The sequence below is a fragment of the Poeciliopsis prolifica genome, unplaced genomic scaffold, assembly GCF_027474105.1.
Source record: "Poeciliopsis prolifica strain line A6 unplaced genomic scaffold, Auburn_PproV2 SCAFFOLD094, whole genome shotgun sequence".
In the NCBI taxonomy this organism is placed as follows: domain Eukaryota; kingdom Metazoa; phylum Chordata; class Actinopteri; order Cyprinodontiformes; family Poeciliidae; genus Poeciliopsis; species Poeciliopsis prolifica.
Window position 1 is genome coordinate 967,010 of NW_026562469.1, and position 17,817 is coordinate 984,826.

At 47.1% G+C, this 17,817-nt stretch overlaps 2 protein-coding genes and 1 pseudogene across 2 annotated transcripts; 2 read left to right on the forward strand and 1 right to left on the reverse strand.

Moving 5' to 3' along the window:
* Nucleotides 1-805: 805 nt before the first annotated feature.
* On the reverse strand, nucleotides 806-4,249 carry LOC129353638 (activator of 90 kDa heat shock protein ATPase homolog 1-like; annotated as a pseudogene).
* Nucleotides 4,250-4,338: 89 nt separating this feature from the next.
* On the forward strand, nucleotides 4,339-11,536 carry vipas39 (VPS33B interacting protein, apical-basolateral polarity regulator, spe-39 homolog). Its single transcript, XM_055022972.1, has 19 exons — nucleotides 4,339-4,445; nucleotides 4,734-4,826; nucleotides 5,274-5,376; nucleotides 5,454-5,591; nucleotides 5,752-5,790; nucleotides 6,221-6,285; nucleotides 6,392-6,448; nucleotides 6,518-6,610; nucleotides 7,290-7,323; nucleotides 7,395-7,497; nucleotides 9,015-9,042; nucleotides 9,543-9,616; nucleotides 9,735-9,810; nucleotides 9,879-10,013; nucleotides 10,151-10,192; nucleotides 10,254-10,430; nucleotides 10,835-10,924; nucleotides 11,019-11,123; nucleotides 11,200-11,536. Exons 2-19 carry the CDS (start codon nucleotides 4,734-4,736, stop codon nucleotides 11,218-11,220), a joined length of 1,473 nt encoding a protein of 490 aa, XP_054878947.1. The 5' UTR covers nucleotides 4,339-4,445; the 3' UTR covers nucleotides 11,221-11,536.
* Nucleotides 11,537-14,970: 3,434 nt separating this feature from the next.
* Nucleotides 14,971-17,465, forward strand: gpr132b (G protein-coupled receptor 132b). Its single transcript, XM_055022980.1, has 2 exons — nucleotides 14,971-14,986; nucleotides 15,566-17,465. Exon 2 carries the CDS (start codon nucleotides 15,728-15,730, stop codon nucleotides 16,778-16,780), a length of 1,053 nt encoding a protein of 350 aa, XP_054878955.1. The 5' UTR covers nucleotides 14,971-14,986; nucleotides 15,566-15,727; the 3' UTR covers nucleotides 16,781-17,465.
* Nucleotides 17,466-17,817: the final 352 nt, after the last annotated feature.

Genomic DNA, 17,817 nt, shown 5'->3' on the forward strand with positions numbered 1-17,817 from the left:
GCAGCTTTTCATGAATGTGAGACGCTGCTGTTCTGCCTGGCAGCCACCAGGGGGCGGCAGTAATAAGACTTCACTTGATGCAAAGTTTTTATCATCTATATTTAGTCTGCAATGTTTTTATTCTAGGCAATCACATGTTTATGTAAAGACATTGATTTGTTCCTTTATCAGCTCGGTTTCCTGCTGAATATGTTGGAACGGGTTAGTTAGTCACTAACCAGTTTTACTGTAAATCATTTTTCTGCTGACTAAACAGAAAGAGCCTGGAACAGAAACCCGGAAAAGCTGGAAAGATTTTCTCCACTTTTCCCCACAGAAGGTCGTTTCCACATTTTCTCTTCTATTTTAAATTTGTTCTTTCTTTTTACCAAACGTCTTTTAACAGTTTCCGCTCCAGACCTTCTGCTCCACATGCAGGCCCGTTTCCTGCGTTTGGGTTGGTACCGGGCTCATGGTACCATTTCAACTACTCCTGCACCAACTTCCACAGGAATTAGACATGCATCCAATTCCCAGCATTTTTAAACTCTGAAGATGTGAATCAGTAGGAGGAATAAAACTTTTACGTTCCACAGAATCTTTCAAAACGAATCACAGATCAATACGTCCAAATACTTCATCAAAAGCAATGAAATGTAGATGTTTTTTAAACAGCGTTCATCAAATGAAAGGGAAACTGCGTCATGTTCTGCTGCCAGAACAACGAAAAGCTTTTTTAAATTCCCCCAAAAACATGTTGTCATGATTTAAAATGCCTGTTTTCCTCGTTTCATTCAACAGGATTTGAGTTGAACAACAGAGTCCGTTAAATGTTCTGAACTTTTATTTCAGACCGAACTGCAGGTTAAAGAAAGACGATAAACAGAGCAAAACGTTTTTCTGCTTACAGAGCAGAATATGCTCTGATCTCTCTGCTGAACATCCAATGTTTCTAATCTGAGAAAAGTTTGAATCACAATGAAAAATAAATATTGAACATCTTAAACTGATGCTATCGCTTTATAAACAATGTAGAAGATATAATCGTCATAAAACACAATCTATTAACTCACTGCAAAACCTTTGTTTTGAAAAGTTTAACAAAGTTTTCTTTTGAAAGACCAAAATCACTTTATATCCTCCTGGTTCAGATCCATCTATTTCTGATGCTCTTATTTTGAAGTCTGTTCTACAGTAGATCTATTTCCTTTCCTCTTATTCTATTTTTCCTTCAGTAACTTTATTTAAGACAAAATACACAATATTTAGTAGCTACATCATGATAGAAAATGTTTATTATAATGTCAGAATTAAATTGATGCTCAAATATTAAAGTCTTTTGATCTTACAGATTTGTTTCTTCCTTTCATCCACATAAAATCTTGCTGTTAAAGTTAGCTTAGCATTAGCTTCCGCTAAAGAATACATTTCTATAGCATGTTAGCATTAGCAGAACTAATGTTTATGATTAGCATAGCTAACTTTTTACTTAGCGCTGGTATAGAAAGTTCCACCAGCTCAAAACTAACAGTCAAAAGTCAAACAGTCAAAGGTCAAACAGTAAAAAAGGTCAAAAGTCAAACAGTCTGACTTTTGACTGTTTGTCAGTTTTTGACTGTTTGTCACTTTTTCTCAGGTTCTTCATTGTGGCTTTCAGCAGAAGTTGCTCATAACTTTCTGGAGCCTCGTTGGACAGAATGAGCAGCAGGAGATTTTCTAACCCTCCTGTAGGACGCTGAGTTCTTCCAGAGGAAGCAACAGAAAGTGTTTCAGACGTTGGTCTCGGTCGGAGCCGCTCCTCTCAGTAACCAAAGGTTTGTTTGATGGCCTGCAGGTAGAAGCGCCTCCAGCCCTCCCTGGTGGTTTCCTCCTCTGCAGCAGGAACTCCTCGGCCCTCCAGCTGCAGCTCCGTCTCGTCTCCTCTGTCTGCCAGCTGCAGCCTGATGGTGGCGTAGTGCTCTGATGGAGCGAGCAGACGGCTCAGGCCTTCTGCATGCAGCAACACGCCATCAAACATACAGACTCACCGCTGGCCAAGTCCTGAAGCGCCACCTCATCTCAATCCTCCGGTCTGGAACCTTCAGACAGACAGAACCCGCCGGGTTACGTCGACATGAACAGTTTGTCCGAGTTGGACTGAGGTCTCACCAGCTCTGTGAACTCTCCACTGACGCTGCCACCAAGAAGAAGGAACTTTCCTCCTCGCCGCGCGTCGACAGCGGCTGCTGAGCGCGTGAACACCTGGACAAACTGGACAGAGCGCAGAAGAACCGCTTCAGATGGAGCTTGTCGGGTCAGAACCCGGTTCTGCAATTTGGTGTCATTCTGAGGTCATTTGGAGGAGAGACATGCAGGCTGTCAGCCAGCAGAGGCGCTCTTCTGCTGTTTTAAAGCGCTTTGGAGTTTTGGCTGAAACATCTGGTGATCTCAGAACCTCGTTATTGATCTCAGAACCTCGTTATTGATCTCAGAACCTCGTTATTGATCTCAGAACCTCGTTGTTGATCTCAGAACCTCGTTATTGATGATGTAGCACTTTAGCATTAGCTTTCGCTAAGTGGCTCGTTGGTAGCCGTCAGAGGTGGTCCAAGGACGTCTGGTGTCCTGGGCAAACAACCCACTGGCACTGGGTTAGCATCGGCCACCGCTGTCTACCAGTATGAGCTAACGCATGCTGGTTCTGTAGCTGGTTCTGTAGCTGGTTCTGTAGCTGGTTCTGTAGCCGGGTCCGGGCTGCTCGGTACCTCCTGGTTGGTGAAGCTCCTGTAGAGTTTCCGCAGAGGTCTGGAACGTTTCCCTCAGGCTGAAGCTGCAGGTCTGGATGTGAACACCTGTGGGACAGGTAGCCGCGCTGGGTGAGTGCCGAGCGTCTGCGCTAACCTGAGGACGACAGAGACGACGTTCAGGTCCAGCAGAACCACCTGGCAGGACAACAGGTGGACTGTACCTGAGTTTTACCGGCTTCGACCCGGTTCTTCTTGCTCACTACAGGTGTGGATGGTTTCTGCCCGTCAGCAGTGGGAAGAATCATCCCCTGACTGAAATCTGAGAGGTTAAAGGTCACCTTTGCTGTGATGTTCATCATCCCCGCCTAAACACCTGATGCTGGTTGTCAGACCTGATTTAAGGTCATGGACGTACTGGCCCAGGACCCTGCGGACCTCCGTGCCACCAGAGCTCTTCATCAGGCCCAGCAGGGGGTGCTGGGCTGGTCCCGACACAGAGACACCGAGATCTGGACCAAACGGAGCAACTCAACGTCAACAAGGCAGCTGGACGAGGGCTCGGCTGAAGGTCAACCGACTCACATCAAGGTCGTCTTCATCGTTCTCATCGGACAGGTTGGGGACGTCGATGGTCCCGCGGTACTTCAGTCCACTGCAGGACGTCCCTGGAATGGATGACAGCATCAGAGTCGCCCTATCAGGAGCCTCGGTGGTGTTGCATCATCAGTGACATCACAGACCTAACCAGTTGGCCCTCAGTTGGAACTCATAGAAGAAGAAGAGTTTTCCTTTGCGGTTGATGGACGCCTCTCCGTCCAGCCTGCTGACCTCTGTGACCTCGCAGACGCCCTCTGACCCCTCCACCCGGACGCCCAGCAGCAGCTGACGGAGGCGGTCTGAGGACCAGGCCGTGACGTCCCGCTCCGTCCTGACAGGGAAGACGGGAACAGAGTGAGCAAACTGGCTCCGCCCACCTCTGACATCACAGCGTTTAAAAATATCTGTACATGTGCCGAGCTGCTGGGTCTCATAACCCTGCCAGCCTAAAATAACCCTCCGGATTTACCCCTGGGGCATTCTGGAGGGTTCTGCTCCTGCCTTCAGGATTTATCTTCATATTAGCATTTAGAAACTTTAATACAACTTTTAAAGGTGAAACATTTCGACTCTTTAAAGCTAGAATTTCAAAATAAAAGCCTGAGTGTTCAATGCTTCACTGACCAGTGCCAGTTGTTGACGTTGGTAGCATCAGCTCTTTCCTCAACGATCCACCGAGGGTCCCCTTCCCCCCACTTGGCCATCGATGACCGGAGCGGATCGATCGCAGGACCAGAACCGGACTGGGACCTCAGTCTGAGCTTTGACCCCCCGGGACTCTGACTGCAGCGGAAACCGGAGCTGCTGCTCTCCATGCAGACTTTCAAAATAAAACCACATTCAGGTCGACAAAACAAAAGCAGCTTCGATGCTTCACACAGCAGCAGAAAGATAAAAAGTATCTTAATGGATCTGGACGCCACAGATTCACAGAACGAGTTTCTAAAGCTTTGACTGCCTGGGTTAGGGTCAAAGGTCATGATTCAGCACCAAGCGAGAAGGAGATGAGAGAAGAGGAGGAATCATCAAGAGAAGATTTGTTTCTGGCGGCATTTATTCACTACAAATCCCATCAGCCCCTGCGCACCCGGAAACTGTGACGTCAAAATCCGGGCGGTTGAGGAGCAACATCAGCTGAACAAGGTAATAACAGCTGATCGATAATCGTTTCATATCCAGCGGGTTTTTATGAAGCCTGTTATTACGTCATTAAACCCCAAGATCACGTCACCGTTCCTGCGGTTTGTCGCTGCAGGAAAAACCACTTAGATTGTGACGTTTCTGTTAGCCTGCTAGCATGCTAACACATCAAAATACAGCCTGACAGATTAAACTGCTGGCCCTGAACGCATCATCACAGCACCAGAACCGGGCCGTGAGAGGTACTGGTCCGGAAAGGTTCTGTAAGCTCGGTCTGGTTCTTGTGTCCAGATGATGAAGAGTAAGGCGGACGAGGAAGACTACTGGAACAGCAGCAAGTACAACGCCTTCACCTTCGATGACGCAGATGATGAGCTGAGCGCGGTGAGACCAGAACCAGAACCAGAACCAGAACCGGGCTCTGGTTCACAAAGCTGCTGAGAGTCCAGATGCTCCGGTTCTATGGCAAACCCTCAGTATATTTAATGGTGTAGACACATATTTATATAATTAAATGATTCAAAACCTAACATGCAATTAAAAATTACATTTCCTTCACATAAATAATAAACTAATAACTATATATATGGCGATTCCTGGTTTAGATCAGTGGCCTAGTCTAAGTCTTGACCTGCTATTGCAACTGAGAATAACAATAAACAATGGTCAGCTTGAATACAAATGCACGCCACACTTTTCAGATATATAAATATTTTTCCTCCTCATAGATTAAAGTTATCAAATGTTAGATTTTTAATCATGATTTTTTTCAATTTGACCTCCTAACCGCTCAAGTGAGCATCACATTTCTATTTCCTGTCCTGTTTTCAGCTGAAGGAAACCAAGAAGGCGGTGAACAGCATCGGCCCCCTGCTGGCCGAAGACGACGAGGAAGACTGGGAGCGGGTCAGCTGGAGCGGAGAACCTGTCGGCAGTAAGTCCGCCTCCCTCCCACCTGTTGGGGATCCTCCGCTCTGATTGGCTGCTCACCTGTGGCTCCTGTGTGCTCAGGTATATCATGGTCAGTCAAAGAGATGGCGGCGTCCAATCAGAGGGCAGACAGAGAGCCCGCCTTCCCCAAGATCTCCACAGAAACGCCGTCACTCAGCAAGAGCCAGTCGGGCATTTCTCTGAGTTCTCTGTTCAAAGGTGAGACCATGATCAGGTCACATGACCTGGAGGCGGGCTATCCGGTCAACAGGACATCATGCACAATCACATCTGGACCTAGCAAAATATGATGAATCGATTAAATCGATTCGTCACGCAGCTGTAGAGGTCATGTGACCGACCTCTGCTCTGTTTCCAGGGAAACCAAAAGGCGGAAACCTGCAGACCTTCAATGACGGTGAGTCAGACGAACGAACGAGTCACGTAGCGATGCTAATGTCACGTAGCAATGCTAACGTCACGTAGTGATGCTAACGTCACATAGCGATGCTAACGTCACGTAGCGATGCTAACGTCACGTAGCGATGCTAACGTCACATAGCGATGCTAACGTCACGTAGCGATGCTAACGTCACGTAGCGATGCTAACGTCACGTAGCGATGCTAACGTCACGTAGCGATGCTAAGGTCACGTAGCGATGCTAACGTCACGTAGCGATGCTAACGTCACGTAGCGATGCTAACGTCACGTAGCAATGCTAACGTCACGTAGCGATGCTAACGTCACATAGCGATGCTAACGTCACGTAGCGATGCTAACGTCACGTAGATGCTAACGTCACGTAGCGATGCTAACGTCACGTAGCGATGCTAACGTTCTGTTTCAGTCCTCGGCGACTCGTCGCTACGCCTCTACACTCCTGAGCTCCGGAAACCCAAATCAGAGTACAAGGTAATCTGATTACTGTCTGTAATCTGATTACTCTCTGTAATCTGATTACTGTCTGTAATCTGGTTTCTGTTGTTTTCCTCTTCATTTCCCTTGATGATGTCACCAGGATCTGGTCAGTGATTGGTCGGCAGAGGAGACGGTTCAGAGGCTGCAGCAGGGGAAGGTAAGCGACCCGGCAGCGTGCGCCCAGCGGGCCGACCAGAACCAGAACCTCCCTGTTTGTGCCCCGCAGGGCGTGGCTCTGGAGAAGTTCCGCTCCCTGCTGGACAAACTGCTGCTGCTGGACCTGGCCGTCGCCGCCCACGATGGGAACGCCATCACTGCCGTAAAGTTCCCACACACCGTTCCCAAAAACTTCATTCATAACGACCCGATCAGACGAAGCGCTGGTTCTGACTACAAAACATTGTTTTGTCAACATTATTGAGAAGAAAAAGCAGCAAAATCTTTGACAGAAATTGAATTAAATCGTCATTCGGGCTAAAGTTAGCTTATTGGTGAACATTTAGCTGTTAGCAAAACTCAAGTGTAAAATATCATTTAGGGAGCTTTTATATAATCAATATTACATTTATTAGCTTGAAGAAAAGTTCAGGTAAATGTAATTACAGTCAAACTCATTTCTGAAAGAGAAAATGATGCAGATTCAGGCTGCTAGCTAACAGCAGCAGCTATAAATATTTTGATTTATGTTTTAGTAAAAACATGATCCAGTTTTATAAACCAACACGAATCCACAGATCATGAATCATAGAAATTATAGAATCAAACCAGTTTGGGGAGTAAATGCTCACATACAGCTAGCCAAGGCTAACAGTGTTTTATGCTTTCATATCCTAATTTGGAGCAATATTTTAGAAAATATATGGAAATTAAGGCTGACGTTTCTGAAAGATTTAGACGGATTAATAGCAAGGCAGAAGCGATTAATCGGGATTAATCGCTTATTGATCGAGTAGAAGAGTGAAAACTTTCTGCTGACTCGTTGAAGTTTGTGTTTGCAGGTTCTGATCTACCTGAAGAGGACGCTGTGCAAAGGTGCGTCTCTCCCTCGGTTCTGCTGCCGCCTCTGAACGTCACACTCTCACCGTTTGGGTTTTTCTGCTCAGAGGTTTTATTCCGGGAGCTGGAGTCCAGGCAGACGGCGCTGAGGCATTTCATCCACTACCTGACAGAGAGCAGAGAGCAGAGGCTGCTGCTGGAGCTGCTGAGGTGTGGACTCACCTGGACTCACCTGGACTCACCTGAACTCACCTGAACTCACCTGGACTCACATGAACTCACCTGGACTCACCTGAACTCACATGAACTCACCTGGACGCACCTGGACTCACATGAACTCATCTGGACTCACCTGGACTCACATGAACTCACCTGAACTCACCTGGACTCACCTGAACTCACCTGGACTCACCTGAACTCACCTGGACTCACCTGGATGCACCTGGACTCACCTGAACTCACCTGGACTCACCTGAACTCATCTGGACTCACATGAACTCACCTGGATGCACCTGGACTCACCTGAGGTCACCTGAACTCACCTGGACTCACATGAACTCATCTGGACTCACCTGGACTCACCTGAACTCACCTGAACTCACCTGGACTCACCTGGACTCACATGAACTCACCTGGACTCACATGAACTCACCTGGACGCACCTGGACTCACATGAACTCACCTGGACTCACATGAACTCACCTGGACTCACATGAACTCACCTGGACACACCTGAACTCACATGAACTCATCTGGACTCACCTGGACTCACATAAACTCACCTGAACTCACATGGACTCACCTGAACTCACCTGAACTCACCTGGACTCACCTGAACTCACCTGAACTCACCTGGACTCACCTGAACTCACCTGAACTCACCTGGACTCACCTGAACTCACATGAACTCACCTGGACTCACCTGGACTCACTTGAACTCATCTGGACTCACCTGGACTCACATAAACTCACCTGAACTCACATGGACTCACCTGAACTCACCTGGACGCACCTGGACTCACCTGGACGCACCTGAACTCACCTGGACTCACCTGAACTCACCTGGACTCACCTGAACTCACCTGGACTCACCTGGATGCACCTGGACTCACCTGAACTCACCTGGACTCACCTGAACTCATCTGGACTCACATGAACTCACCTGGATGCACCTGGACTCACCTGAAGTCACCTGAACTCACCTGGACTCACATGAACTCATCTGGACTCACCTGGACTCACCTGAACTCACCTGAACTCACCTGGACTCACCTGGACTCACATGAACTCACCTGGACTCACATGAACTCACCTGGACTCACATGAACTCACCTGGACGCACCTGGACTCACATGAACTCACCTGGACTCACATGAACTCACCTGGACTCACATGAACTCACCTGGACTCACCTGGACTCACCTGAACTCACTTGAACTCATCTGGACTCACCTGGACTCACATAAACTCACCTGAACTCACATGGACTCACCTGAACTCACCTGGACTCACCTGGACTCACCTGAACTCACCTGGACTCACCTGAACTCACCTGAACTCACCTGGACTCACCTGAACTCACATGAACTCACCTGGACTCACCTGAACTCACTTGAACTCATCTGGACTCACCTGAACTCACATGAACTCACCTGGACTCACCTGGACTCACATGGAGCACCTGAACTGTTTGCTTGCATCTCATTTCTTCTTCTTCTGCTCCTCAGGGCGCTGGGTCGGACGGAGGAAGCCGCTGTAAGTCGTCAGCTGTAAATACAAGATGGATGCTGACCTGCTGCATGGCGGCCATCTTGGAGGGGTCATCTGCTCTCCTCTGTGTTTTCTGTTTGGCAGACAACAGATTTAATTCATCAAGTCAAATTCACACATCTATCATGTGTTTAAGGACATGTTTGTTTTCTTTTAAAGTATTTTTGAATCAGTTCATGGTTCATTATGGTTAAACATTATTAGTGGGGTTAACAAAATAAAATAAGATTAACAGATTAAAATTTGATGCATCATAAGCGTTTTATAAACCACATCAAATCATGTTTATGTGTTTTATTTAGACACTAAACAGTTTTAGTGTTGAAGTGAAAAATCCAGCAGTTCTGAAGCATCTTCTGCTGTTAGCTTAGCCACACAGAGAGGATGACCTCTCTAAGATGGCCGCCGTATTTCCATTGTGGGGTCTACTCTTTATGATGATGATGATGATGATGGTAAACGCTCATCTGTCTCCATGGTAACAGCTGCTGCAGTATAAAGACTACAAGAACATAACAGACGAGAACAAGAGGCGGGACTTCCTGAAGAGCTGCCTCAGGTGAGCAAGGAGGAGGGAATGACGAGGAATTTGTAGAAGAGAAATGAAAGAAATGATTAATAATTCAGGAAGTGTTTGTTTGTTTGTTTACATTCTGATGAGTTTCGTTGGTTTCCAGCCTCCAGTTTGGCGGCGAAGATGGAAACCATGTTCAGGATCACTACACCCTGCTGGAGCGGCAGATCATCATCGAGGTCAGTCTGTTCCCAGTCTCCTCCCAGTCCTCCCAGTCCTCCTGTTGATGCTCCCTGTGGTCCTGCAGGCGGCGGACCGGAAGGCGGAGCGGGAAGGGAAGCTGGAAGTCTTCCAGAAGTTTCCCAGAAAAGCCTCCATCCTCAACATGCCGCTCATCACCACCCTGTACTACTGCTGCTTCTACCACTACACCGAGCCGGAGGTCAGACTGGGAACCAAACCCAGACTGGGAACCAGACTGGGAACCAGACCCAGACTGGGAACCAGACCCAGACTGGGATCCAGCTGGTTAACTGGGAGGAAGTGAGCCAGCTGAACTTCCTGTTTTTCTGTCTTCAGGGAACCTTCAGCAGCCCGCTCAACGTCCGGCAGACGTTCAAGGTGAGACGCGTTTTCTCTCTGACCTCTGACCTCTGGCGCGGTGGCTAACGCTGTCCCTCAGATCTCGGAGAAGCAGTACTTCACCACGGCGCTGGCGGCGCGGGCCAAGCTGAAGAACTGGGCCGACGTGGACGCCATGTTTAACTCCAGGAACTGGCTCGGCTTCTCCAAGAAGAAATCTCCGCTCAGCTTCCAGCGCGTCGTCGACATCCTGCAGAAAAACTCCGCCCCCACGCAGGCGAGTGGGCGGAGCACCCAAATGTTTACGCTGCTAAGCTACGGCAAGCCGTTTACCGCACTGAGCTTGCTTTATGACTACATATTATGAAGCTCAATTATCTGTGATTATGATTTGATCAGACAGAATTACACTCTGCCTGCTGGGAGCAGCAAATGGACGCTTCAATTCACAATATCTACAAAGAATCAATGACTTCCTGAAGAAAATATTTCATTTATCTTCTACTAAATTATGACGAGTCATGATCTCAGTTTTAGTTTTAACTAGTCATAATTCTGATTCAAGATTTGTTAAATAACCATTCTGGATGGTTAAAATGCTTCTTAGGAATCCAGAACGTAATTACAGACATGATCATCAGATTTTATGCTAACTTGGCCTGCCATACTGCGTGCTAACAGGTGCTACAGGAATACGTCGGACTCGTCAGCGACGCGGAGCTCAGGATCGGATTGGCTCAGAAGCATAAATGCCACGACATCGTCATCAACGTGAGTTCTCTGATTGGCTGCTGGCCACTGCCGTTTAAACCAATGAAACGCAGGGGGCGGGGCTTAGAGGTTTCTCTGCCTGTTGGTTCATCAGACGTACCGAGACATGAAGGACCGGAAGCAGCTGGCCGAGTACCGGAAGAAGCTGCAGCGCGGTTCGGCGGAGGAGCGGAAGATCGACGAGTTGCTCAGCAACCAGGTGAGGAAGAGGAGGAGGAGGAAGAGTGTCACGGTTTTGGTCATGTGACTCATCCGGTCTGCTGCTTCCTTCACAGCAAATCCGATGGAAAAACTGAGGACTTTTATTGTGAAACTCAAGTGGAAGCTTCCTGTTCGCCATGAAGCAGAAAGTGGGCGGAGCCAAAACTTCCCGCCGAATCGTTGCCAAGGCTTCTGGTCCGGTCGGGTCAGAACCGGTTCTGGTTCTGAGTCCATGTTTACGTCAAATTAACCATGTTTGTGACTTACAGAAGAAAAACTGTTAAAAACATGAAGTATGAAGAAATAAAGTGACTTTTAAAATGAAAATACAGAGAAAACGCGAAAAAAGGTCAATAATAAAGGCTGCAGTGACGTCAGAGCTCCAGCAGAGGGCAGCAGCCTCAGATGAACGTACTTTATATTTATTGTGGAGCTAAAATGTTTTAAAATTTACATAAAATCTCATTTTACAAACCAAACGGGTCATTTTCCATAACAGATAAAAAATATATAACAGTCATATTTCATCACACACAGGAAAATATTCAAACTTTCATTTTTTGCTGTTTTACAAGTAAAAAAATTCTGAACAATTGAGAAAGTCACAACAGAACACATTGTTTTGCTCCAATTCTCCCTGATGCAACGCACGTCTTCCTTCCACTCAATTTGTTACTAAAGTTAGATATTTCAGCTGTAATTATTGAAGTTTTATGAAATATTTTAAATTCCTCCAGTGAAAACATCACAACATAAATTCCAGTTCTAATAAATTCCTGGTTCTGGAAGTACCAGGCGACTGTGGGACGGAACGGCCATCATTTACTGTGACGTCATTTCCTGCCACCAGCTGGGTCCATTAAACAGCAGAAACAGAGCTGGAGCTGGTCACTATGCCAACTGGCCACCAGGTGGCGCAGCGGCAGCGTTTTCCCGCCGCCAACCCGGAGGAGGGGCATCGTGACGTCACTCAGGCGGTGTCTCTGAAGGAGCCGCCAGCCGCCGCTCCATTGAGGAGCAGCGCGAGCGCAGAGCAGGACCCCCCGCGGCTTCACAGGTGAGTTTTTACCTGCAGCAGCAGGAAGCAGGTCGATCGATCAGCTTCATCGGTTCAAATCAATACAACAGAGAAATGATGAGAAAATCTGAGGCAACAAAGAAGCTCATTAAATATGAATTTTACCCTCGTAAAGCAAATGATGTGAAATGTTGAAGCAGCTTCAGGTTTCATGTTCATTTTCACTGAGATGTGTTACTGAAGCGTTTCTGTGAATGTTGGCTCGATAAACTACAGAAAATGAATGAAAAACATCAAGTATTTCATCTTTGAACAGAAATGTTTTCCTCTGCATGGATTTATTATGTAGTTTTTCAACATAGAAAATGATTTTTTCTTCCAGATCATGGAGGAAAATTCAAGTCAACATTATTTAAAACTGACTGTAAATAAAGCAGAAACCTAAAAGTTACATATTTATCCTCAGAAAAAGTTAAATGTCTGCAGCATGATAACGTTTTAATCATATTTTACATCGATGCTTTCAGAAAGACAAAAATATATAAAGTTTTGTAGAAATGCAAACATTAAAGTAAAAATGATTTATTTTTATCCAGCCTCCAAACTTCAACTTCTCTCATTTCTTCTTTCCTGTCAATTGATTATCAAATAAAGACTGAAGCAAATAAAACCTTTAAAAAGAAAAACCGATGAGGAGGAGGGAGGAGGAGGAGGAGGAAGGTCCATCCATCATCTCAGCTCTTTAGCTGTTAGCTGGATGGTGACAGAAACATCGTCAGTCAGATTCAGTTATTGATCGGAGCAGCTGGTAAAACCCCAGGCTGGACTTTACAGGAACATGTTGCTCATTCCTCAGCAGAACGTCTGACTTTAGCGGTGATGCAACAGCAGAAACGACTCCCACGACTCAGTGATGTCGCCTGCATCTGCTTCAGCCCCGGAAACGAAACGTCCTCAGAAACGCACCAGCACCACAGCTTGAGAACCGACGCGCTCTCTTTGTGTTTCATTGTATCTGCAGGATCAATGAGTCTAAAACCAGCAGAGGGAAGGAAACGGCTGCAGGAACCAGAACATCGCTTTTGAGGAAACTGTGGTTCAGTGACACTTTTTTCTCAGAAACTGATCCGTCCAGGATTTGTCAAAACACCAGAGAGAAGAAACAAAGGTAAAATCTCTTCATTGCTTTGGGTTTTTATTTATTAGACTTACTGGAATCTGGTGGTTTTACCTGAATATTAGTCAAATATGAAGCAGGAAAGAAAACCTAGAATAGCTTCACTGACTGGAAGACTGTAAAGATGCAGAACAAGCCCACATCATCACTGCACCACCACCGTGCTTTAGTTACACACTGCTGCATGACAAACATCATTTCAATAACGTTTGTCTCAATAACAGAAGATAGTTATAATTTAGACGGTTATGTCTAAATTATGACCCTTCAGAACATAAACGTGTTACTGTGATCATCTTCTCACCTGCATGTGTGAAACAAGCCCACATCATCACACCTCCACTGCCGTGTTGCTAAGTTCTGCTGGTGCTAACCTGACTTCCTGTCAGGTCAAAGTTCTGTCCTTCATCCAGATCCAGCGCTTTAGCATTAGCTTATGCTAAATGCTAAGTTAGCTTTAGCTAAATACCATGCTGCCACGGCCCTTTAGCATTAGCTTTCAGTAAATACCACATTGGTATGTAGCGCGTTAGCATCAGTGAAACTCATGTTCATAATTAGGACAGTTAACTTTCCCCCTGGTGTTTCCCACCACTAATAAGTGACCTTTGACCTTCTGGCTGAGGCCTGGACAGGTTTGGGTGGAAATTTCCTGTTTCTGACTCTTAATTATTTGTCAACCAGAATAATTAGAAATGACCAGTTTTTGCTGTTTGCTGCTCCGAAGAAGTTTTTACACCTTTTAGTGTTCAGAGCCACAAACAGCTGAACTAAAGTTTTATTTTTCTGATTAGTTCAGTTTGGTTTGTGGTGCAGCGATAACCTCCACAGTGAACCTGTTTATATCAGACTGTGATCTGGTTTTGACTCTTCCTGCCAGAATAAAAGCACATCCTGTCTGACATGAGCACTGGGTTAGAAATCGTTGATCTGACCTCAAAGTTTCCAGCAGGATCAGAAAAAACCTTTAGCAGAAGCAGCTTGTTGTGAGCTAACGGATGTTACCGTCAGCAGTTTGTCACCTTTTTCTACACGTGGAAACAACAAAGAAATGAAGCCGCTGACCTCTGACAGGTGGAAAGCTCAAATGTTTTTATCATTGTAATAAAAATGTAATAAAATTATAAAATTCAACCAGGTAAATGACAATTGTTTTATTCCAGAGGAATGAAAAGTGACTGGTTTCAGTCTTTTTGATGCGAGTTGTGCTGAATGCTGTGGGCAGGAAGGGTTTCCTGTAGCAGTCTGAAACACAGCAACCTTCTGCTGCTTCTCATGACGTCTCGATAATTTCCTGTCTTCCTCCCTGAAGGTTGTTTTCCAGTTTAAGTGCTGCTGTAGCTCAGCGGTGATGCAGGGATGGTTGTTAGCGAAGCGTCTCGCTGCGGCTGGCAGAGAGCGATCCGATCCGTGGCCTCAGATCCGCCCAGCAGGATCCTTCCCGTGTCCATCCACAGCCGGAGCAGAGGATCCGATTTTCCCAGGAGTTTTTTCCTTGGAGATAAATGAATACTTGATATTAGCATAAAGCAAATCTAATGTTTTCTTTAGTAGTGACTCACTGACGGTTGAAGAACTGGGAGAATGAGGCAGGATTAACGTATTGCGGTTTGGTGTTTGCAGGTTAGCAGCAACTGCAGTGAGACCTAAACCCCCATTCAGACAGGTGAGTCAGACTCACCTGTCTGCTGGTCCTTTAAGACTAACATGAAGCATAAGGAGCAAAGCAATGAGACACCAGCAGCTCCAGGTTTGGTTCTGAAAGCCGCTTGTTTCCTGTGTCAGACGTGCAGCAGCTCATGTGAACAAACTTCAGCAGGTAGTGATGCTGCAGAAAGAGGAACTTCTCCGACTGAGAGAAAAAGCTGCAGTGTCAGAAAGAGGAACAGCGAAGACTTTACACGGAGATCGGTTATTTCTGAAGGATGTTTAACGAAAGCTCTTCCTCCGTCTCTAGGATTCACTGTGTGAACCAACAGGTTCTCACTCTGATTCAATGCGACAGTAAAGAACCTTGAAAACCAGCAACAACTTTATTTTATAGCACCTTTCAGCCAAAGAAACTACTGATAAAAAGAGGCTAAAAAGAGACATTAGGAAAAACAAACAGATTGACATTTTGAGTAAGTGGAAGTTGAGAGGACCAAGGACTGAACCTTGGGGAACTCCACAGATCATTTTATTCTGCTATGGTTCCATCAGACTGGCGGGTTTAAGATTTAAAACTTCCTGGTTTTCTCTCCAGATGCTGACCTTGTGGTGTGAGGCTGGCCTGACCCTGCGTAGATCCGGTCGCCTCTGATTGGGCAGCAAACTCTGGAGACACCAACCTGGGATTGGCTTTCTTCCTACAGACTCTATTCCTTGATTGGCCAGTTGTCTGAACCTTTGGATCGGATTGGCCGCCATGCTGAACGTCACCGGCGGGTTGTCGGTGAACCAGAGCGCAGGCAGCTGTGTGATGCCGTACGGGGATGACCGGGTTCCGCTGCTGGTTCTCTACATCGTCGTTCTGGTCGTCGGTCTTCCCGCCAACGCGCTGACTCTCTTCCTCACCTGGCAGCAGGTGCGCAGGAAGAACGTTCTTGGCGTTTACCTGTGGAGCCTGTCGCTGTGCGACCTGACCTACCTGTTCACGCTGCCGCTCTGGGCGGACTACGTCAACAGCGGCCACCAGTGGCGGTGGAGCTCGACGGTCTGCAAGCTGACGGGCTACATCTTCTTCACCAACATGTACATCAGCATCTTCTTGCTGTGCTGCATCTCCTGTGACCGGTACTGGGCGGTGGTCTACAGCCTGGAGTCCCGCGGCCAGCGGCGGCTGCGCCACGCCGTGGTCATCACGGTGGTCATCGTGCTGGTGGTGTCCGTGGGCCACAGCGCCGTCTTCACCATGAAGGAGGGGAAACTTCAAGACTCGAAGCTGTGCTTCGAGCCGAGCCAGAGGAGCGTCCAGGTGATGGGCTTCAGCTACGCCCGCTTTGTGATCGGCTTCCTGCTGCCGCTGCTGCTGCTGGCCGTCACCAACCGCTGCGTCTTGACCAACGTCCAGCGCAGCACGGGCCTCCACGGCGGCCAGAAGCGGCGGGTCCGGCGGCTGGCGGTGGCGGTGGTGCTGCTGTTCCTGGTCTGCTTCGGGCCGTACCACCTGATCCTGCTGGCCCGGGCCGTCGTCACCCAGTTCCCCCAGCTGGTGGCCGCGCCCTGCCTGTTTGAGGGGACCATGTACACGCCCTACACCATGTCGCTCGGCCTGTCCACCATCAACAGCGCCGTCAACCCCATTCTCTACGTCCTGTCCAGCAACAACATCCGCAAGGACTGCCGCCGCGGACTCACGCAGATCTGCGCGTGGTTCTGCCACGGACCGTCGACCAACAGCAGCCAAATCAAATCATTGGAGCTGAACGCCGGAACCGACACCGAGAGACATCCGGTTGGCCCAGAAGAGACCAGATAGAAACGGTTCCTGATCGGCGGCTGAAGCTCTGGCGTCCAAACGTTCAGTCCGCTTAAACCCGACTCCGGACCGTTTGTCCAGAAAGTCCGGTTCGGTTGGTGAAGTGACTTCAGTCCCGGTTGAAATGAACTCTGGTTCAGTTCCAATGTGAACCAAGCAGAGCAGAGACCCAAAAGCAGGAAGTGGACTACAGCGCAGGGCATTCTGGGTAAAGTTTTCTGTTTCGTTTCCTTCAGTGGTTCTTGGTGCAGCGCCCCCGCAGGCCAGGAGGGGAACGGGCTGGTTTGACTCTGAACCACAGCAGATGATGGAGTTCTGGTTCCAGTAGAACCGGGTCGACCGGACCGTCAGGAGGACGACTTGCTCCTGTTCAGGACCGATGAACGAGTTCTTCTGGGACAAAATGTTAAAAATGGAATTTGTGATGTCAGGATGTTTGTAACCTGATTAAAGAAAAGCAGAATGCGAGTTTATTGCAAACCAAACAAATAAAAGCTGTAAGTACAAGTTGTAAAGTCAGTTACCAAAATAAAAGCCGATTATGAGTCATAAAATAAGTTGAAATTCATAATTATGAAACAAAAAACTAATTAAAACTGAACAAAATAAAACTAAACTTTAATTCACTAAAATTACAATATTTTGAAAAGTGATGAAAATCTAAAAGTTGCAACAAATTTCAGGATGATTTTGATTCAATAAATATTTTGTCGCTGATCTGATAAAGTCGGTTGAACTTCTGCTGAACCGTTTCCTGCCGCCGCAGCAAAAACATCCAACTGCTGTTTCACACAGAAACCACAAACTGTGTGTGTGAAAGTGTGTGTGTCTGTGTGTGAAGGTGTCTGTGAGTGTGTGTCTGTGTGTGTGTCTGTGTGTGTGTGCGGATGTCGGCTGTCAAAGGTCAAATGGAGTTCAGCAGAAAATAAAAAGGTCAAAGCTGAAGGAAAGTTTCCAATCAAAGCTAAATTTGATTTATTTTCATTTTTTCTCCCAGCTGCTCTGACGCGGTTGCAGCTCCGCTCTGATTGGCTGGC